At 44.7% G+C, this 22,653-nt stretch overlaps 1 protein-coding gene across 1 annotated transcript in view; it reads right to left on the bottom strand.

Moving 5' to 3' along the window:
* The window catches only part of LOC106609796 (protein kinase C-binding protein NELL2), a 115,013-nt gene that overhangs the window by 55,558 nt on the left and 36,802 nt on the right, over nucleotides 1-22,653 (bottom strand). The window contains exons 10-12 of the mRNA XM_045722361.2: nucleotides 21,838-21,929; nucleotides 19,443-19,545; nucleotides 16,015-16,149 (exon numbers count right to left, since the gene is read on the bottom strand). Coding sequence (XP_045578317.1) covers nucleotides 16,015-16,149; nucleotides 19,443-19,545; nucleotides 21,838-21,929 — 330 coding nt within the window. The remainder of the gene's footprint in view (nucleotides 1-16,014; nucleotides 16,150-19,442; nucleotides 19,546-21,837; nucleotides 21,930-22,653) is intronic.

Genomic DNA, 22,653 nt, shown 5'->3' with positions numbered 1-22,653 from the left:
AAATCAAGTCCTTGCTTGACAGATCTCTTCCCAATCCTAAGGCTTTAACCATTCTCTTTTATTTCAGTTCAAAGAAAGTAACTATGCTGCCTCGTCCTAGAATGTTTTAACAGTTTTAGAATCATTCAAACTGAGAAATATATTTTAAATTAGAGTGCCGTCAGATCCGTTCTCCCCTACACTCTTAGAAAAAAGGGTTCCAAAAGGGTTCTTCAGCTGTCCCCATAGGATAACCCTTTTTGGTTCCAGGTAGAAACATTTTTGGTTCCAGGTAGAACCCTCTGTTTGCACAAGTCACATGTGCAACCAGAGGATAAAAAACTGTAGACCACCTTTACTCCACACACAGAGACGTATACAAAGCTCTCCCCCGCCGTACATTTGGAAAATCGGACCATAATTCTAGCCTCCTGATTCTTGCTTACAACAAAAACTAAAGCAGGAAGTACCAGTGACTCGCTCAAAACGGAAGTGGTCAGATGACGCAGATGCTACGCTACAGGACTGTTTTGCTAGCACAGACTGAAATATGTTACGGGATTCATCCAATGGCATTCAGGAGTATACGACCTCAGTCACCGGCTTCATCAGTAAGTGCATCAACGACGTTGCCACCTCAGTGACCGTACATATCCCAACAAGAAGCCATGGATTACAGGCAACATCGGCACTGAGCTAAAGGCTAGAGCTGCTACTTTCAAGGAGCAGCACACTAATCCGGATGCTTCTAAGAAATCCTGCTATGCCCTCAGACGAACGTCAAACAGGCAAAGCGTCAATACAGGACTAAGATTGAATCCTACTACAACGGCTCTGACGCTCGTCGGATGTTGCAGAGCTTGCAAACTATTAGGGAAACACAGCCACGAGCTGCCCAGTGACGCGAGCCTACCAGATAGGCTAAATACATTTTATGCTCGTTTTGAGGCAAGCGACACTGAAGCATATATGAGAACACCAGCTTTTCCGAACGACTATGTGATCACACTCTCCGTAGCCGATGTGAGTGAGACCTTTCAACAGATCAACATTCACAAGGCCGTGGGGCCAGACGGATTACGAGGATGTGTACTCAGAGCATGCGTGGACCAACTGGCAAGTGTCTTCACTGACATTTTCAACCAGTCTGTAAAACCTACATGTTTCAAGCAGACCACCATAGTCCCTGTGCCCAAGAAAGTGAAGGTAACCTGCCTAAATGACTACTTCCCCATAAATATCACGTCGGTAGCCATGAAGTGCTTTGAAAGGTTAGTCATGGCTCAAATCGACACCATCATCCCAGAAACCCTAGACCCACTCCAATTCACATACCGCCACAACAGATCCACAGATGACAAAATCTCAATTGTACACCACACTGCCCTTTCCCTCCTGGACAAAAGGAACTCCTGACAGCTGACTGCTGTTAGAATGCTGTTCATTGACTACAGCTTAGCGGTCAACACCATAGTGCTCACAAAGCTCATCGCTAAGCTAAGGACTCTGGGACTAAACACCTCCCTCTGCAACTGGATCCTGGACTTCCTGACAGGCCGCCTCCAGGTGGTAAGAGTAGGTAACACATCTGCCACGCTGATCCTCAACATGGGGGCCCCTCAGGGGTGCGCGCTTAGTCCCCTCCTGTACTCCCTGTTCACCCACGACTGCGTAGCCAAGCATGACTCCAACACCTTCATTAGATTTGTTGACGACACAACAGAGGTAGGCCCGATCACCGACAATGATGAGACAGCATATAGGGTGGAGGCCAAAGACCTGGCAGTGTGGTGCCAGGCCAACAACCTCTCCCTCAATGTGAGCAAGACAAAGTAGCTGATTGTGGACCGAACAGACGCCCATTTCCATCGACGGGGCTGAAGTGGAGCTGGTCGAGAGTTTCAAGTTCCTTGGTGTCCACATCACCAACAAACTATCTTGGTCCAAACACACCAAGAAAGTTGTGAAATGGGCACGACCACGCCTTTTCCCCCTCATGAGACTGAAAAGATTTGGCATATGTCCCCAGATCCTCAAAAAATTCTACAGCTGCACCATCAAGAGCATCCAAAAAATTGTCAAAAGACTCGGCAATCAGTACCGGAGTGCCACGTTTAGGTTCAAAAGGCTCCCTAACACCTTCTACCCCCAAGCCATAAGACTGCTCCCGGACTATTTTCATAGTTTATTTTGTAAATATTTTCTTAATTCTATTTTCTTAAAACTGCATTGTTGGTTAAGGGCTTGAAAGTAAGCATTTCACGGTAAGGTCTACAGCTGTTGTATTCGGCGCATGTGACAAATAAAATGTCATTTTGATTTGATTGGACTTGAAGGTATCTGGATGAAGTGTCACAGCAAAGTGCTCTGTCTCTTTTATAGAACACTGTTCATTGAGAGAGGAATGATGGAAAACCTCAGAGTGCCTCAAGCACGCAAGCACACAAACACACACACACACGTCAATGAGTATTCATGCAGCTTGTAGCCTATAATGGAATGGGATCTTCAATCTCCATGATCTAACTCATCTCTATGGTGGTGCTATCGCTACGAGATGCACGGCGCTGAGCCTGGGGTAAGATGATGTCTTCAGTGATTTTGCAACGCACAACTCCGGAATCACGACATCCCATGTTGAATTTTCAAACAGCCAAATACGATCCCCCATGTCAAACCAAATATGTTTGAAAACAGAATATTAGCTTGTGGGGGATATTTTTACATTTATACTGACAGACCGCCAGGTTCTTTGAAAAGCAAAGCAACACCCTCTTTAAACCCATTCCAATCACATCGTCAACCACTGTCTGTCAAGGTCACAACAGTCAATTCAAAAGCTCCATGTTCACCCCAGTCTGTAGACATATAAATTGAAATATATGCATTTCTCAGCAGCTTTCAATACTATATAAGCCCTTATTGTGGTAGCTATAGCTATAGACTGAACAGCAGAGAGAATCACACAGCTTTTAATAGCAGACCAGATGTGGTAGCTATATCTATACCTGCAACAGCAGAGAGAATCACACAGCTTTTAATAGCAGACCAGATGTGGTAGCTATAGCTATAGACTGAACAGCAGAGAGAATCACACAGCTTTTAATAGCAGACCAGATGTGGTAGCTATATCTATACCTGCAGCAGCAGAGAGAATCACACAGCTTTTAATAGCAGACCAGATGTGGTAGCTATAGCTATAGCTGCAGCAGCAGAGAGAATCACACAGCTTTTAATAGCAGACCAGATGTGGTAGCTATATCTATACCTGCAGCAGCAGAGAGAATCACACAGCTTTTAATAGCAGACCAGATGTGGTAGCTATAGCTATAGACTGAACAGCAGAGAGAATCACACAGCTTTTAATAGCAGACCAGATGTGGTAGCTATATCTATACCTGCAGCAGCAGAGAGAATCACACAGCTTTTAATAGCAGACCAGACGTGGTAGCTATATCTATACCTGCAGCAGCAGAGAGAATCACACAGCTTTTAATAGCAGACCAGATGTGGTAGCTATATCTATACCTGCAACAGCAGAGAGAATCATATAGAACAACCAGTTCTGACTGCTGAGCCTCTGAAACAACCATACAATACTGGGATTACTACCCCCTCCCTTTCTCTCCCTCTTTCTCTCTCTCCCTTGCTCTACCTCTTATTTTCTCTCACTCTCCCTTGCTCTACCTCTCTTTCTCTCTTTCTCTCACTATCGGTTTATTTCCTCATCTCCTTTCATTCTATGTTCTGTTCATTCTGTAATGTTCTGTTCATTCTGCAGAGAAGAGGAGGGGAGTAGAGGGGAAGGGGGGCAGCTCCGTAAACAGAAAGCCAGGAACAAACGTTTTACTTATAACACGGTTCAAACTGCTGAGGTAATTGACAAATGTAATATTATTATTTTTTTCAATTTCTTCTGATGTATGATGTGGCTTCCTTACAGGAAAGAAAATGAAATTAATACCTTTCCCACGAGTCCTAATTTAAGAAGTCAGAACTGCTGCAGTGTTAGCTTTGGGCTTCTGAGTCTTTCTGAGCTCTTGGAAACAAATAAATTACAAAGGATACACTACATAAAGCTAACCAGAGATATTGCAAAACAACAGTAAAAAGCCAGAGGGAGGATATCATCCAATAATGATACTGTTCATGGTTGAAAGAATTAAATGAAAATAGAGTCAGTAGCGCATGTTTCCATTTGCAGCGTGGTAGGAATACTTCAAAGGACTACACACAGTACTATAGACTGCTCTCGCAACTTTAACTCCAAGACCTGCTTCATTAACCATTCTGCTACGACACGACGCGCTCTTTATACATGACATTCTCGCTTTCATTCATGTATAAAGAGCAGGGAGAGTGTCAAATCAAATCAAATTCTATTAGTCACATGCGCCGAATACAACAGGTGTAGACCTTACAGTGAAATGCTTACTTACGAACCCCTAACAATGCAGTTTCAAAAATACAGGGGGGGGGGGGGGGGGGGGTACCGGTACAGAGTCAACGTGCGGGGACACCGGTTAGTTGAGGTAGTTCACGTAGGTAGAGCTAGCAGGGATGTAAAAGGGGGGGGGCAAATGCAAATAGTCTGGGTAGCCATTTGATTAGTTGTTCAGGAGTCTTATGGCTTGTGGGTAGAAGCTGTTTAGAAGCCTCTTGGACCTAGACATGGTGCTCCGGTACCCTGCAGTAGCAGAGAGAACAGCCTACTAGGGTGGCTGGATTAAGGGGTTGGGTTGCGCTCATGATCTAGGCTGACCTGGCCTGACCTGTCTGTACAGCAAATAGCAAAAATATGTGTAGAGTAGGACTATAAGTCTATACACCTGTACTACACACACACACACACACACACACACACACACACACACACACACACACACACACACACACACACACACACACACACACATGCTTGCAAACAAACAAGAATAACTAGATAAATTCTACCATTGCGCGCGGTAAGTCACAAGTAAGCCACCAATGATATTCCGCATGACTGTTAACTACAGACACCTGAAAAAGTCATTCTAAATGATCTCTCTGTCTCTCTCTTCCCCCTGAAATAAATAATACAATTTCTCTCTAAGAGGGGGTGGTTGGCGTCTAGCTGGAAGATGGAGGATGGCTGGCACAGCAGGCCGCATATCTTTCACTGGCAGCAGAACTACGGACAGACGGACAGACGACTAAAAATAAAGAAGAGACTCTTTAGATCTCTCTACAGCTCTCTCTCTCTCTCTCTCTCTCTCTCTCTCTCAATCCGCTTCTATCTCTCTCTCTCTCTCTCTCTCTCTCAATCCACTTCTATCTCTCTCTCTCTCTCTCAATCCGCTTCTCTCTCTCTCTCTCTCTCTCAATCTGCTTCTCTCTCTCTCTCTCTCTCAATCCGCTTCTCTCTCTCTCAATCCGCTTCTCTCTCTCTCTCTCTCTCAATCCGCTTCTCTCTCTCTCTCAATCCGCTTCTCTCTCTCTCTCTCAATCCGCTTCTCTCTCAATCTCTCTCAATCCGCTTCTCTCTCAATCTCTCTCAATCTATCTCTCTCAATCTCTCTCAATCTATCTCTCTCAATCTCTCTCAATCTATCTCTCTCAATCCGCTTCTCTCTCTCTCTCTCTCTCTCTCTCAATCCGCTTCTCTCTCTCTCTCTCTCAATCCGCTTCTCTCTCTCTCTCAATCCGCTTCTCTCTCTCTCTCTCTCTCTCAATCCGCTTCTCTCTCTCTCTCTCTCTCTCTCTCTCTCTCTCAATCCGCTTCTCTCTCTCTCTCATTCTCTCTCTCTCTCGTTGGAGTGCATGCTGGGAGTGAGTCGTGTAGCAGGAGTGATTGTGAGAGCGACTGGAATTATATATGTGTGTTGATTAGTTTAGTTGTTTTAAGGGTATCTTGTCTAAATATCACTAAGCACGTATAGGGGTGGTGGGATCGTTGAGGTTGGTTTTCGCGAGGGCACAACCAGCGGGTGGGGCTGGTTGCAATGGCCACTCGTGGAAGTTTGGAGTTTGAAAAACTTAGTCGGCGACATGGAGTAAAGATTCCTGCTGCGGCCGGGGTTTCAGTGGAAGAATGTAGCTTGGCAGTGGGTGCTATCATTGGGTGTGATAGTATCAAATCAGCCTCAAGGATGAATAGCGCTGTAGTGATATTCTTAGATTCCATTGAAAAGGTGAATACGATAGTTGAGAGTGGTGTTGTGTTGCGGGAGACACAGACACCGGTATTTCCGCTTATGAATCCGGCAAAGAAAGTTATACTTTCTAACGTGCCACCATTTGTTAGAGATGAAGTGTTGGAGCGAGAGTTATCTCGTCATGGTCAAATTGTATCAACAATAAAGAAGGTTCTTTTTGGATGCAAATCTCCGTTGCTGAAACATGTCGTGTCTCATAGGAGACAAGTGCATATGATTTTAAAAAAGGACACTGATGAACTGAATTTAGCATTCAGTTTTAAGATTGATGGATTTGATTATGTCTTCTACGCTTCTACTGAATCAATGAAATGCTTTGGCTGTGGAAGAGAGGGGCATTTGGTGCGTAATTGTCCCGAGAATGAGCACGCAGAGCCCGGTAGCAGCTCTAGTGCCGGTGCAGCTAACGCACCACCGCGAAGGGATGAACATGCTAAGGGTGCAGGGGAAGGGAGAAGGTGGGCAGATGTGGTAGGAAAAGTAGGAGAGGAAGGCATTGTGGATACGGGGGCAATTGTGGTAGATCAGAACAAAGAGGGAGGGGAAACAGTCGGTGAGATTGCGACTGCCGTCGCTGAGGTGGTGCTGGAAAATGAAATTGGAGGTCAAGAGGAGATTGAAATAATGGAAAAGGAAGCAGCTGTTTTCAAAGTACCGAGAAGTAAGAGGAAGAATGTAAGGGGTGGTGAAGGGTCTAATTCCAAGAGGAAGGTAGAGATTAATAATTCATTTGAAGATAAACAGGTTGTAGAGATGGAGTTTTCTTCTGGGGAGGATAGCGAGAGTGAGTCATCTGACGCGTCACAACAAAATAGTGAGATAAATGGGGTGGAAGGGAGGTATGGGATTGAGAAGGTACGTCAATTTCTGAAGTTGACAAAAGGGAAGAAATATATGCAGGATTATAATGTAACAGATTTTTTCCCTGAAAGTGAATTGTTTATTGAATCAGCAAAGTTTCTGATGTCAAAAATAACAGGGGGAAGTTTGACAAGCCCTGAAATTGCTAGACTCAAGAAAGTGGTCACGAGAGTGATAAGTGATGAAAATTCTAAAGAAAATGAAAGAGTTCAATCGCAGCTTTAAGTATGTAAAGAGATGTGGTTTCTGGGTATTCCTCTGTATTTTTTTTTCATCCATGAGCAGTTTTAAGATTTCTTCTTTAAACGTAAATGGGGCAAGAGACGTTAAAAAAAGAGCCATAGTGTATGAGTTAATTAGGGGAAAGGGAAGTGACATAATTTTTCTACAAGAAACGCATAGTAATTTGGAAAATGAAGTTATGTGGCAACAGGAGTGGGGGGGACAGTGGTGTGTAGTCATAAAAACTCAAAAAGTGGGGGTGTGGCCATCTTGTTCTCAAAAGGGTTTTTGCCTTTGTCATATGAGGTTGAAGAGGTAGTTGAGGGGAGGTTATTAAAAGTTAGAGTAAGGTATGAAAACATCACTATGTGTCTGATAAATGTATATGCCCCAGTGGTGGCAGTTGAGAGGGTATGCTTTTTAGAGACATTATCAAATACCATTGAGAAATGTATTGAAGATTATTTATTTATTGCTGGGGATTTTAACTGCACAGTCAGTGATTTAGATAGAAATCACAAAGAACCTCATATAGCCTCAAGGACTTTTTTAAAACGTCTCATTGTAACAAATGAACTGTGTGATATTTGGCGGAGTCAACATGGAGGCACAAGGCAGTATACCTGGGTGCATGTGAGAGAGAACACCATCTCTATGGCCAGGTTAGATAGGTTTTATTGTTTTGAGCATCAATCTCAGGTCTGTAAATCAAGTGTGATAACCCCAGTGGGTTTTTCTGATCATTGTTTAATAACAGAGGTGGTGTTCATTAACGATGTAAAACCTAAAAGCGCATACTGGCATTTTAACATAACTTTATTGAGTGATGCTCACTTCAGGAAATGTTTTAGTTTTTTCTGGGAGAGGTGGAGGTCTCAAAAGGCCAGTTTTGTATCCCTTAAACAGTGGTGGGATATAGGGAAAATCCAGATTCAACAATTCTGTAAGCAATACACGAGGAATGTCACCAAGGATATCACCAGATCAATGAAAGCCCTAGAGACTGAAATAGTGGAACTCATGACGTTGGTTGAGACCACAGGAGATCGAGGCCACACTCAGGCCCTCAAGAGGAAAAAAGCTGCATTGGCAGACCTGCTGGGTATCAGAGCACAGGGGGCATTGGTGAGAAGTAAGTTTCAGGGAATCTCTGAAATGGATGCCTCATCCAAATTTTTCTTTGGTTTAGAGAAAAAGAATGGACAAAGAAAAATTATTCATTGTCTAAAATCTGCTGTTGGACAAGAGCTCACTAGACCTAGTGAAATTAGAAAGAGGGCAGTAGAGTTCTATGCTGAGCTCTACAAGTGTGAGTACAAAGAGGATAAAAAAGTGACACAGCAGTTCCTTGATGGACTCCCACAGGTGGCTGCAGAAGCTCAGGTTGAGCTTGAGCAACCATTGTCTTTGCAGGAGTTATACACTGCATTAAAAGGCATGGAAAATGGAAGGGCACCAGGCATTGATGGGCTTCCCGTTGATTTTTTAAAGTCTTTTTGGGCTATGTTGGGAGAGGATTGGCTAGCAGTAGTTAATGATAGTTTAACCGGAGGGTTACTACCAATAAGCTGCAGAAGGGCTGTCCTCACCCTACTGCCCAAAAAGGGTGACCCTAGGGAGGTGAAGAACTGGAGGCCGGTGGCTTTATTGTGCACTGATTATAAGATCCTGTCAAAGGCTTTGTCCAACAGGTTGAGGGAGGTGATGGGGCAGATCATACATACGGACCAGTCCTACTGTGTTCCTGGCAGGCAGATAGGGGATAACATTTCTCTGATTCGTGATTTTTTGGACGTCTCTAGGGCTATTGGGTTGGATGCTGGTCTAATTTCAATTGATCAGGAAAAGGCATTTGACCGAGTTGAACATCAATATTTATGGCACACTTTGGAGGCGTTTGGGTTCAGCTCTGGTTTTATTGCCATGATAGAGGTGATATATGGTGACATTGAAAGTGTATTGAAAGTTAACGGTGATTTGAGTGCTCCTTTTAAAGTGTGTAGAGGTATTAGGCAGGGATGTTCTTTGTCGGGAATGTTATATGCCATTGCTATAGAGCCACTACTAAATAGCATTAGAAGTCGCATTGAGGGGGTGTACCTTTCAAGGGATATTCCTCCTATTCGTCTCTCAGCCTATGCTGATGATGTAGTTGTTTTAGTGAAAAATCAAGCGGAGGTGGATAGTTTGAGTCTAATGGTTGATCGTTTTAGGGGAATATCCTCTGCAAAGGTAAATTGGGAAAAGAGTTGTGCTTTACAGATTGGAGAATGGTCTGGAGGGATCATGGCTTTGCCAGGGGGGCTGGAATGGTGTAAGGGAGGTTTTAAGTATCTTGGAGTGTACCTGGGAGATGAGGGGACTATGGAAAAAAATTGGATTGGGGTGGTTGAAATGGTGGAAGGGAGGATAAGGAAATGGCGTTGGTTGCTATCTCGTATGTCATATAGGGGGCGCACTATTATAGTTAACAATGTGATTGCCTCTGCACTGTGGCATCGGTTGTCAGTTTTAGAACCACCATCTGGCCTTCTGGCTAAGATACAGGCAATAATTGTGGATTTCTTTTGGGATAAATATCACTGGGTTCCACAAAGTGTTTTGTATTTGTCAAAAGAGGAGGGGGGACAAGGTCTTGTACATCTTGCTAGTAGGGCTGCTGCTTTCCGGTTTCAGTTTATTCAAAGGTTGCTTTATGGACTGGAAAAAGTGGTTTGGAGAGGGGTGGCAGGTCTTGTATTACAGCAGGTTGGAGGATTAGGTTTAAAGAAAGCTTTATTTTTGGTTGATAGTAGCCAGATTTCTAGGGAGGGAATACCTCCGTTTTACAGAGGCCTTCTTAGGGTGTGGAGCATAATGAAGGTGTCCAGACGAACTTCAGCGGAGTCAGTGCATTGGCTGTTGGAGGAACCTCTGGTGTATGGGGCAAGACTTGATTGCACAACTGCAGCTGTTCCACATTTTTCCAAGATTCTGGTGAAGGGCAAAATCATCACCTTAAAACAGTTAATGGCCATGGCTGGGCCCGCCTTAATGGATGGAAGACGGGTGGCTGAACATTTGGGGGTGAGGTCGGAAAGGATGGTAGGACAACTGCTGGGAAGCTGCAGGAAGGCTTTGTCAGCAGAAGAGTGGGATATGCTTCATAGCCACAAGAAGAAGGTACAAGATGAAGACGTCTCATTTCCAAGACTAGGGATTACACCAAATATCCCAGAGTCAGAAAGAAAGGCGATATTACTGGATTTGAGAGGGTTGGAAGAGGTGGGTTTGGATGAGGTGAATGGGAAAGACTTATATAGGGGGTGTGTCAAGGTGTTGAATAAAGATAAATTGAAAACTAGAAAAGACACTCCATGGAGGGTAAAATTGGGCATTGATGACAAGGTAAAGCCAGCATGGAGAGCACTGTACAAGCCACCGTTACAAAAGGGTACTGGTGATATGCAATGGAGGGTTTTGCATGGCATCATTGCAGTTAATGCTTTTGTATCTGTTATTAACTCAGATGTTGGAGATGGATGTCCTTTTTGTAATATAAGAGAAACCATTTTTCACTGTTTTATGGAGTGTGAGAGGATAAAACCTCTCTTGGAGATGCTGGAGTCTTTGTTTAAAGCTGTAGGGGAGATTTTCAATAACACTGTTTTTATTTTGGGGTTTCAATATAGAAAGCAACAGAAAAGAAAATGTCAACTGTTAAATTTTATTTTGGGACAAGCAAAGATGTCCATTTTTCTGAGTAGGAAACATAAGATAGAAACGGGATATGGGCAGGATGTAAGATGTGTTTTTAAAGGATTAGTGAAAATAAGAATAAAAGTGGATTTTGAGTTCTACTCAGCTGTAAAAGATCTCCCATTGTTTGAGGAGAAGTGGGCATACGAAGGAGCGCTTTGTTTTGTAGAGGAGGGGAAATTATTTTTTGTTGGAGAAATAAGTTGAATGTATAGGTTCTTTAGTTTTTAAATGTTTAAATTTTTTTGTTATTTTTGTATTTTTTGTGTATTTTTGTCTTTTTTTTAGGAATTACATTTGGTGTTTCATTTCTGAAAAGACAGTATGTCATTATTTATGTTAACAATTGAGTAGAAAATAAAGGTTTTATAAAAACTCAAACTCTCTCTCTCTCTCTCTCTCTCTCTCTCTCTCTCTCTCTCTCTCTCTCTCTCTCGTGTTGGTTTGACTGGTATTGTATGACTATAGCCACCAATGGTCCTGTGGTGTTGGTTTGACTGGTATGACTATAGCCACCAACGATCCAGTGGTGTTGGTATGACTATAGCCACCAACGATCCAGTGGTGTTGGTTTGACTGGTACTGTATGACTATAGCCACCAACGGTCCTGTGGTGTTGGTTTGACTGGTACTGTATGACTATAGCCACCAACGGTCCTGTGGTGATGGTTTGACTGGTACTGTATGACTAAAGCCACCAACGGTCCTGTGGAATTGGTTTGACTGGTACTGTATGACTAAAGCCACCAACGGTCCTGTGGTGTTGGTTTGACTGGTATTGTATGACTTTAGCCACCAACAGTCCTGTGGTGTTGGTTTGACTGGTACTGTATGACTATAGCCACCAACGATCCTGTGGTGTTGGTTTGACTGGTGTGACTATAGTCACCAACGGTCCTGTGGTGTTGGTTCGACTGGTACTGTATGACTATAGCCACCAATGGTCCTGTGGTGTTGGTTTGACTGGTACTGTATGACTAAAGCCACCAACGGTCCTGTGGTGATGGTTTGACTGGTACTGTATGACTATAGCCACCAACGGTCCTGTGGTGTTGGTTTGACTGGTACTGTATGACTATAGCCACCAACGATCCTGTGGTGTTGGTTTGACTGGTACTGTATGACTATAGCCACCAACGGTCCTGTGGTGTTGGTTTGACTGGTACTGTATGACTAAAGCCACCAACGGTCCTGTGGTGTTGGTTTGACTGGTACTGTATGACTATAGCCACCAACGATCCTGTGGTGTTGGTTTGACTGGTACTGTATGACTATAGCCACCAACGGTCCTGTGGTGTTGGTTTGACTGGTACTGTATGACTAAAGCCACCAACGGTCCTGTGGTGTTGGTTTGACTGGTACTGTATGACTATAGCCACCAACGGTCCTGTGGTGTTGGTTTGACTGGTATGACTATAGCCACCAACGGTCCTGTGGTATTGGTTTGACTGGTACTGTATGACTATAGCCACCAACGGTCCTGTGGTGTTGGTTTGACTGGTACTGTATGACTATAGTCACCAACGGTCCTGTGGTGTTGGTTTGACTTGTGTGACTATTGCCACCAACGGTCCTGTGGTATTGGTTTGACTGGTGTGACTATAGCCACCAACGGTCCTGTGGTATTGGTTTGACTGGTACTGTATGACTATAGCCACCAACGGTCCTGTGGTGTTGGTTTGACTGGTACTGTATGACTATAGCCACCAACGGTCCTGTGGTGTTGGTTTGACTGGTACTGTATGACTATAGCCACCAACGGTCCTGTGGTGTTGGTTTGACTGGTGTGACTATAGCCACCAACGGTCCTGTGGTGTTGGTTTGACTGGTGTGACTATTGCCACCAACGGTCCTGTGGTGTTGGTTTGACTGGTGTGACTATAGCCACCAACGGTCCTGTGGTGTTGGTTTGACTGTGAGAGAGCTAAAAGAAACAGGGTATGTTACAGCAGGACCATTGTGTGCTGACTCATTGTTGTATAGGAAACTCCTGTGGCCTGTTCTGTGGCGTGCTCATGGTTGGACAGATGGCTAGGACTGCTGTCACAACAAAGACAATAGGACCTTGTCCGCATTTAGTTTTTTAAACCTTTATTTAACTAGGCAAGTCAGTTAAGAACAAATTCTTATTTACAGAGACAGCCTATCGGGGAACAGTGGGTTCACTGCCTTGTTCAGGGGCAAAACATCAGATTTTAACCTTGTCAGCTCAGGGAGTCGATCCAGCAACCTTTCGGTTACTGGCCCAACACTCTAACCACTAGGCTACCTGCCGCCCCTATAAGCTGTGAGGGAAAGGTAATCTTGGCAGAAGTACAGTAAGTACCTTGGTATTGTTAATAATACCTGTCTATTCATCATGTGTACAACTTATTGAAACAGAGGAGAAGACATGTAGAAAGACACGAGTGAATGATCGAACCTGACAGTACTATGTCACTCCTTGAGTTAACAGATGAAGTCAACAAGGCAAGCCAACATGACCTACTCTATACTCTATCTGCAGGCATTGACCACATACATTCAGGTAGACAGACAAGACCCAAACCTCTGAAAGGCTTTCTCTGGGGCTGAAGCCACCTAAAGGCTCTCTCTGGGTTTTACATGCTTGGCTTATTGCTCCGAACACTTGGCCTGTCTGATGGTGCTCCTTAACACACCAATAAACACTCTCTCTCTCTGTCTTTCTTCATCTCCCTCTCTCTCTTTCTCTCTCTCTGCCTTTCTTTCCCTCTCACACAGTCTTTCAAACTCTCTCTCTCCATCTCCCTGAGGGTCCTATTCCACTGCTTTTAATAAAACATTTAAGAAGTGACTTCATCTGTATTCCCAGCAGTCTATGAAGCCTTAACGCCCTTATCTGTTCAGAATGACATCCCCAGTCCCCACACACTCACAGGGCTAAACCAATTAGAGCTCAGAACACGCAACTCAAACCAATCAACTGCGACATTCGCCATTTAAATGAGTCATGATGCCATCAAGGAGAGAGCGTGTTCTTGTTCCTAGTTGTGCTATTTTGATCAGGCAGAATAGGAAAACAAAACTCCCGGGATGCAATCACCCAGAAAACATTTAAGCTGCCATGCCAACACTTTTACAGCGCCTTGTCGAAAGTAAAGTATTTTGGTTTTCCAAGTATTCTCCCTAACAGAAAATTAAATAGATGTTTCCCAAAAAGCAATAGAACACATTAGAATATAGTCATTAGAGAACCTTAGAGAGAGAGAGACCAAAACAGAGACAGAAAGAAAGAGCAACATCAAAAGACAAGAGTCCAGTGGTGACTTATGCCAAACCTCCCTCCCTCCTTCCCTAGACAAGGTCACAGTCCATAACCCACAGTGGCCACAGAGACAAACCTGGCAGGACCATAGAGCAAGAAGGTTAGACACACTGGTAATTAATGACAGGGGGGATGATAGCATCTTTAATTATGCACACACACTCAGACACTGACTAATCACCGGACCAACTGTTCTCATTAGCAGCAGTTGGTTGGTCGGTGGGAGACTGTCTGTCTGCGACTGGCATGCTAAATAGACCTGGGCTCTGCATTGTACCGTGGAGTATTTTTACCACCCCATGGTTGGAGTATGATGGGGAATAAGGTAGTAAGGCTTGCAGTATGAACAACCGGAGAGACTGCCAGCTGTGGCAAATTAACCTGGCTGCAATGTACCATGGGTATTTTTAACCCACCAGTGGTGGGAGTATGATGGACCGGGGCCTAAGGCTGTGAGGCTGGTCTGATGAGTGGAGGGGTCAGGGGTCATAGAGGTAGTACAGGTCATTTATGGCTGTGAGGATGGTCTGATGAGTGGAGGGGTCAGGGGTTGTAGAGGTAGTACAGGTCATTTATGGCTGTGAGGATGGTCTGATGAGTGGAGGGGTCAGGGGTCATAGAGGTAGTACAGGTCATTTATGGCTGTGAGGATGGTCTGATGAGGGGAGGGGTCAGGGGTCATAGAGGTAGTACAGGTCATTTATGGCTGTGAGGATGGTCTGATGAGGGGAGGGGTCAGGGGTCATAGAGGTAGTACAGGTCATTTATGGCTGTGAGGATGGTCTGATGAGTGGAGGGGTCAGGGGTTGTAGAGGTAGTACAGGTCATTTATGGCTGTGAGGATGGTCTGATGAGTGGAGGGGTCAGGGGTTGTAGAGGTAGTACAGGTCATTTATGGCTGTAAGGCTGGTCTGATGAGTGGAGGGGTCAGGGGTCGTAGAGGTAAAACAGGTAATTTATGGCTGTGAGGCTGGTCTGATGAGTGGAGGGGTCAGGGGTTGTAGAGGTAGTACAGGTCATTTATGGCTGTGAGGCTGGTCTGATGAGTGGAGGGGTCAGGGGTCGTAGAGGTAGTACAGGTCATTTATGGCTGTGAGGCTGGTCTGATGAGTGGAGGGGTCAGGGGTCGTAGTAATGAAATGTTTCCTAGAGATCATTAATATATGGAAAGAAATATAGAATGAGAAGAGCTTAATTATAAGCCCTCGAAATTTCTCCTGCTTAAAGTAGACACCACTGCTTGATATCGTAGTCATCCCTGTACCTACTTACACAGCCCTACAGTATATGATTGTAATCCCAAACTAAGATAAACATGAAAAACAATGAAGTCCAAGCTCCTCGAAAGACCACTTCTAAATGAGGTATTGGAGTTTTGTACAACCAGCAAAGCTGGGCCACAACAGAGAAGAGAGCCAAAGACCACAAGGTGCACAACCAGAAAAGCCAGGCCACAACAGAGAAGAGAGCCAAAGACCACAAGGTGCACAACCAGCAAAGCCAGGCCACAACAGAGAAGAGAGCCAAAGACCACAAGGTGCACAACCAGCAAAGCCAGGCCACAACAGAGAAGAGAGCCAAAGACCACAAGGTGCACAACCAGCAAAGCTGGGCCACAACAGAGAAGAGAGCCAAAGATCACAAGGATTAGTAGATAGAATGGACTGGGGCGATGAAGATGACTTAAATGAGTGTTGGCTTAGTGATGCCATTGTTGTAGTAAGAGTACTGCACCTCCACAGTACGCGCTGTCATCCCTCAGGGCGCGGTAGCCATCTTTACAGCTGCAGCAGGACCCAGCCTCCAGATTCACACACTCTGAGTTCTCCACACAGCTGGGACTGTGGCCCTCCACACAGAAATGATGACCTGAGAGAGAGTGGGGGGGGGGACGACAGAGACTGTCTGGTCATTCTACAGCTGATAAATCTGATAAAATAAAACACCCTTACTGTGTTGTCTTACACCTGTGTGTGTGTGTGTGTGTGTGTGTGTGTGTGTGTGTGTGTGTGTGTGTGTGTGTGTGTGTGTGTGTGTGTGTGTGTGTGTGTGTGTGTGGTGTGTGTGTGTGTGTGTGTGTGTGTGTGTGTGTGTGTGTGTGTGTGAGAGAGAGAGAGAGGATGTGAGAATGTGTGTTACACTAGACAAGGTGCGCTTTATTTCCTCAAACGGTCCCTGTCTGGCCTGGCCATAGACAAATAACTAGATAGACAGAACAACAGGTATATATGGCTGAAACCACGGTTCACTCTGCAGGAACACGGGTCAGGAGGAAACAAGGCTTTATCAGAGAACAGTAACATGTTGTTTTTAGTTTTTATTTATTAAATGTTTTTATTGAATGTTTAAAACATACAATATACTTGTAGTGAAGCAGGTAAACAACTACATCCCATTAGTCATCTAACAGACTCCCATCCAGAGTGACACACAGAAGCAACCAGGGTCAACGCCCTGCTCAAGGGGACGTTGACAGATGAAAAAACGGGAACCTGAACCAACGATCCATCAGTCACTGGCCCAAACTCCCAACCGCCAGCCCTCCAAGATCCCCCCACAGTTCCCCAAGAGCTGCCCCTTAACCATCTGAGATCCCCCCCACAGTTCCCCATGAGCTGCCCCTTAACCATCTGAGATCCCCCCCACAGTTCCCCATGAGCTGCCCCTTAACCATCTGAGATCCCCCCCCCACAGTTCCCCATGAGCTGCCCCTTAACCATCTGAGATCCCCCCCACAGTTCTCCAAGAGCTGCCCCTTAACCATCTGAGACCCCCCCCACAGTTCCCCATGAGCTGCCCCTTAACCATCTGAGATCCCCCCCACAGTTCCCCATGAGCTGCCCCTTAACCATCTGAGATCCCCCCCACAGTTCTCCAAGAGCTGCCCCTTAACCATCTGAGATCCCCCCCACAGTTCCCCATGAGCTGCCCCTTAACCATCTGAGATCCCCCACAGTTCCCCAAGAGCTGCCCCTTAACCATCTGAGACCCCCCCATAGTTCCCCAAGAGCTGCCCCTTAACCATCTGAGATCTCCCCCCCCACAGTTCTCCAAGAGCTGCCCTTAACCATCTGAGATCCCCCCACAGTTCCCCAAGAGCTGCCCCTTAACCATCTGAGACCCCCCAACAGTTCCCCAAGAGCTGCCCCTTAACCATCTGAGATCCCCCCCCACAGTTCCCCAAGAGCTGCCCCTTAACCATCTGAGATCCCCCCACAGTTCCCCAAGAGCTGCCCCTTAACCATCTGAGATCCCCCCCCACAGTTCCCCAAGAGCTGCCTCTTAACCATCTGAGATCCCCCCCACAGTTCCCCAAGAGCTGCCCCTTAACCATCTGAGATCCCCCACAGTTCCCCAAGAGCTGCCCCTTAACCATCTGAGACCCCCCCACAGTTCCCCAAGAGCTGCCCCTTAACCATCTGAGATCCCCCACAGTTCCCCAAGAGCTGCCCCTTAACCATCTGAGATCCCCCCCCACAGTTCCCCAAGAGCTGCCTCTTAACCATCTGAGATCCCCCCCACAGTTCCCCAAGAGCTGCCCCTTAACCATCTGAGATCCCCCACAGTTCCCCAAGAGCTGCCCCTTAACCATCTGAGACCCCCCCACAGTTCCCCAAGAGCTGCCCCTTAACCATCTGAGACCCCCCCCACAGTTCCCCATGAGCTGCCCCTTAACCATCTGAGATCCCCCCCACAGTTCCCCAAGAGCTGCCCCTTAACCATCTGAGACCCCCCCCTGAGAAAAATAAATACAAATAATAATAATAATAATGATATTTTTTTTTATTCCACTCCCCACCCACAAGACTTCCCCCGTGCACCAACAACCAACAAAATGAACAAAAGACAAAAAAGAGAAAGACAAAGGAAAACAGAAAACAACAATGCAAAAAACAACAAAGACATCAAGGACAACAAAAATCCTAACAGCAAGGCCAACTGAATATGTTAGAGTGTAAAATCCTAACAGCAAGGCCAACTGAATATGTTAGAGTGTAAAATCCTAACAGCAAGGTCAACTGAATATGTTAGAGTGTAAAATCCTAACAGCAAGGTCAACTGAATATGTTAGAGTGTAAAATCCTAACAGCAAGGCCAACTGAATATGTTAGAGTGTAAAATCCTAACAGCAAGGCCAACTGAATATGTTAGAGTGTAAAATCCTAACAGCAAGGCCAACTGAATATGTTAGAGTGTAAAATCCTAACAGCAAGGCCAACTGAATATGTTAGAGTGTAAAATCCTAACAGCAAGGTCAACTGAATATGTTAGAGTGTAAAATCCTAACAGCAAGGTCAACTGAATATGTTAGAGTGTAAAATCCTAACAGCAAGGCCAACTGAATATGTTAGAGTGTAAAATCCTAACAGCAAGGCCAACTGAATATGTTAGAGTGTAAAATCCTAACAGCAAGGCCAACTGAATATGTTAGAGTGTAAAATCCTAACAGCAAGGCCAACTGAATATGTTAGAGTGTAAAATCCTAACAGCAAGGCCAACTGAATATGTTAGAGTGTAAAATCCTAACAGCAAGGCCAACTGAATATGTTAGAGTGTATGTGCACATGTGTGCATTTGAATGAGACTGTGTGTATATGCATGTGTACAAACAACTGCACGGCATCAGCCTCAGGCAAACCGGCGTTAGCTGTAAAAACACTGGCCAGTAACATGTTGTTAAGGCCTGGTGGAAACTGGAATAGAACAGTATGTGTTGCTGTCACAGAGATGCATGGCTGTGTGCTGACCACGTCTAGTGTGTATGTGGGTAATATCATGAGGGCGTTCCAAATCACCTGTACCCTTTATAGCGCACTACTTTGACCAGGGCACATACGGCTGAGGTCAAAAGTAGTGCGCTAAAAGTAGCGCATTTGGGACACAGACCAGGATCCACCGTGAAAGAGAGGCCTCATTACCAGCCAAGCAGGAGACATACATCATCTAAGGAGATGGAGGGAGCGAACCGACTTCTAATATCCACTCTCCCTTATCTATTACACAGAGCATCAACACTACCTCACTATCACTCCAATAATCAGTGTGTGTGTGTGTGTGTGTGTGTGTGTGTGTGTGTGTGTGTGTGTGTGTGTGTGTGTGTGTGTGTGTGTGTGTGTGTGTGTGTGTGTGCATGCATACGTGTGTGTGTGTTCCAGACCTACCTCTGCAGACCTTGCAGCAGCGGTCTGTAAGGGTGATGTGTTCAGACTCGGGGCAGGTCAGTTCAGGACAGGGAGTGTTCTCCACCCTCTGCATACTGTGCTCCTGTAAAACCATGACACCATAGGTGCTTACAGTAACATCTCTGTCATAATCCATCTTCTCTGCTTTAGACATGGACATCCCACTTCTAACAACAATAGATCATTATATTAGATGGTAATATATCCGAATATATATTATATTTATTTGGTTTATCTATCTATTTGACAGCCATGAAAGCTTTAGTTTCATAAAATAAATACATCTCTGGGGTTTTCTGCTCTTCAACATGTCTATATTCAAGCTGTTCTGTGAGACATGTCTATAGTCAAGCTGTTCTGTGAGACATGTCTATAGTCAAGCTGTTCTGTGAGACATGTCTATAGTCAAGCTGTTCTGTGAGACGTGTCTATAGTCAAGCTGTTCTGTGAGACGTGTCTATAGTCAAGCTGTTCTTTGAGACGTGTCTATAGTCAAGCTGTTCTGTGAGACGTGTCTATAGTCAAGCTGTTCTGTGAGACATGTCTATAGTCAAGCTGTTCTGTGAGACATGTCTATAGTCAAGCTGTTCTGTGAGACGTGTCTATAGTCAAGCTGTTCTGTGAGACATGTCTATAGTCAAGCTGTTCTGTGAGACATGTCTATAGTCAAGCTGTTCTGTGAGACATGTCTATAGTCAAGCTGTTCTGTGAGACATGTCTATAGTCAAGCTGTTCTGTGAGACATGTCTATAGTCAAGCTGTTCTGTGAGACGTGTCTATAGTCAAGCTGTTCTGTGAGACATGTCTATAGTCAAGCTGTTCTGTGAGACGTGTCTATAGTCAAGCTGTTCTGTGAGACATGTCTATAGTCAAGCTGTTCTGTGAGACATGTCTATAGTCAAGCTGTTCTGTGAGATGTGTCCATAGTCAAGCTGTTCTGTGAGACATGTCTATAGTCAAGCTGTTCTGTGAGACGTGTCTATAGTCAAGCTGTTCTGTGAGACGTGTCTATATTCAAGCTGTTCTGTGAGACGTGTCTATAGTCAAGCTGTTCTGTGAGACGTGTCTATATTCAAGCTGTTCTGTGAGACATGTCTATAGTCAAGTTGTTCTGTGAGACATGTCTATAGTCAAGCTGTTCTGTGAGACGTGTCTATAGTCAAGCTGTTCTGTGAGACATGTCTATAGTCAAGCTGTTCTGTGAGACGTGTCTATAGTCAAGCTGTTCTGTGAGACGTGTCTATAGTCAAGCTGTTCTGTGAGACGTGTCTATATTCAAGCTGTTCTGTGAGACATGTCTATAGTCAAGCTGTTCTGTGAGACATGTCTATAGTCAAGCTGTTCTGTGAGACGTGTCTATAGTCAAGCTGTTCTGTGAGACATGTCTATAGTCAAGCTGTTCTGTGAGACGTGTCTATAGTCAAGCTGTTCTGTGAGACATGTCTATAGACGAGCTGTTCTGTGAGACATGTCTATATTCAAGCTGTTCTGTGAGACATGTCTATAGTCAAGCTGTTCTGTGAGACATGTCTATAGTCAAGCTGTTCTGTGAGACATGTCTATAGTCAAGCTGTTCTGTGAGACGTGTCTATAGTCAAGCTGTTCTGTGAGACGTGTCTATAGTCAAGCTGTTCTGTGAGACATGTCTATAGTCAAGCTGTTCTGTGAGACATGTCTATAGTCAAGCTGTTCTGTGAGACGTGTCTATAGTCAAGCTGTTCTGTGAGACGTGTCTATAGTCAAGCTGTTCTGTGAGACGTGTCTATAGTCAAGCTGTTCTGTGAGATGTGTCTATAGTCAAGCTGTTCTTTGAGACGTGTCTATTGTCAAGCTCTTGGTTTGAGAGGTACTGTAAAGGCTGATCTGATGCATTAGTACATGAGGCCATCCACCACCAGATAATAATATGGATGATATGTATTTCAACATGAAACGCGCCCAGACCAGGCTGGATCAGAGTGAGTGTGTTGTCTCTATAAGGATTATCATGGTGTGTTGTCTCTATAGGGATTATCATGGTGTGTTGTCTCTATAGGGATTATCATGGTGTGTTGTCTCTATAGGGATTATCATGGTGTGTTGTCTCTATAGGGATTATCATGGTGTGTTGTCTCTATAGGGATTATCATGGTGTGTTGTCTCTATAGGGATTATCATGGTGTGTTGTCTCTATAAGGATTATCATGGTGTGTTGTCTCAATAGGGATTATCATGGTGTGTTGTCTCTATAGGGATTATCATGGTGTGTTGTCTCTATAGGGAGTATCATGGTGTGTTGTCTCTATAGGGATTATCATGGTGTGTTGAGTGCAGGTGTGTTCTGTAGTCATTGCAAGCTAAGAGTGTGTAGACATGTGGAGTGTATTAGACTTACCTGACACTGAAACAGTAAACAGTTTCCAGATGAATCCCTCACACTCTTCAAGTCCCCTTCCACATACACCCTTCCTCTGAACAGACACACAGCTATGGACACACACACACAAACGCAAACATGCACACACACAGTTTTTAGTTATTCCTAGTCCCTTTTAACATTGGGAGCAAGGTACAGTAAGTAGCGTGTTACACACAGCTTAAGTCATTACTTAAATGGGTTTCATATTAACACTGGCTCCAGATAGCAGCAGGCTTTGAAGACTGGCCTTGAATTATTGATGTATATGTGAAGTCATTGAGTGCTGTGTACGTGGCGGGAGTATCCTAGCAACGCGGAGGTGTGGTCAGTTATTAAGACAAGTCTTTATGATTGTGTGCTTCACACTGTGGGCTGAGGGATGGGGAGGAATGACAGAGAGAGAGATAGAGAAGGAGGGAACAGAATGGAGAGAGAGAAAGGGAGAGATAGATAGATAGAGAGCGAGGCCGAGAGAGAGAGGGGGCGAGAGAGAGAGAGAGAGGGCGGGAGAGAGTGTGTGAGAGAGAAAGAGAGAGGGCGAGAGAGAGGATGAGAGAGAGAGACAAAGAGAGATTCAACGAGAGAGAGACAAAGAGAGCGAGATTATTTTGGAACTTCTGTGAGTGGAATGTTTACTGTTCATTTTTATTGTTTATTTCACTTTTGTTTATTATCTACCTCACTTGCTTTGGCAATGTTAACACATGTTTCCCATGCCAATAAAGCCCTTGAATTGAATTGAGAGAAATTAAGAAAAAAATATAAGATTTCAGGGGCAGCATGGTCGTGTGA

This window comes from Salmo salar, chromosome 07 (assembly GCF_965601325.2).
Source record: "Salmo salar chromosome 07, fSalSal1, whole genome shotgun sequence".
In the NCBI taxonomy this organism is placed as follows: domain Eukaryota; kingdom Metazoa; phylum Chordata; class Actinopteri; order Salmoniformes; family Salmonidae; genus Salmo; species Salmo salar.
This window is presented reverse-complemented; position numbering and strand designations above follow the sequence as displayed.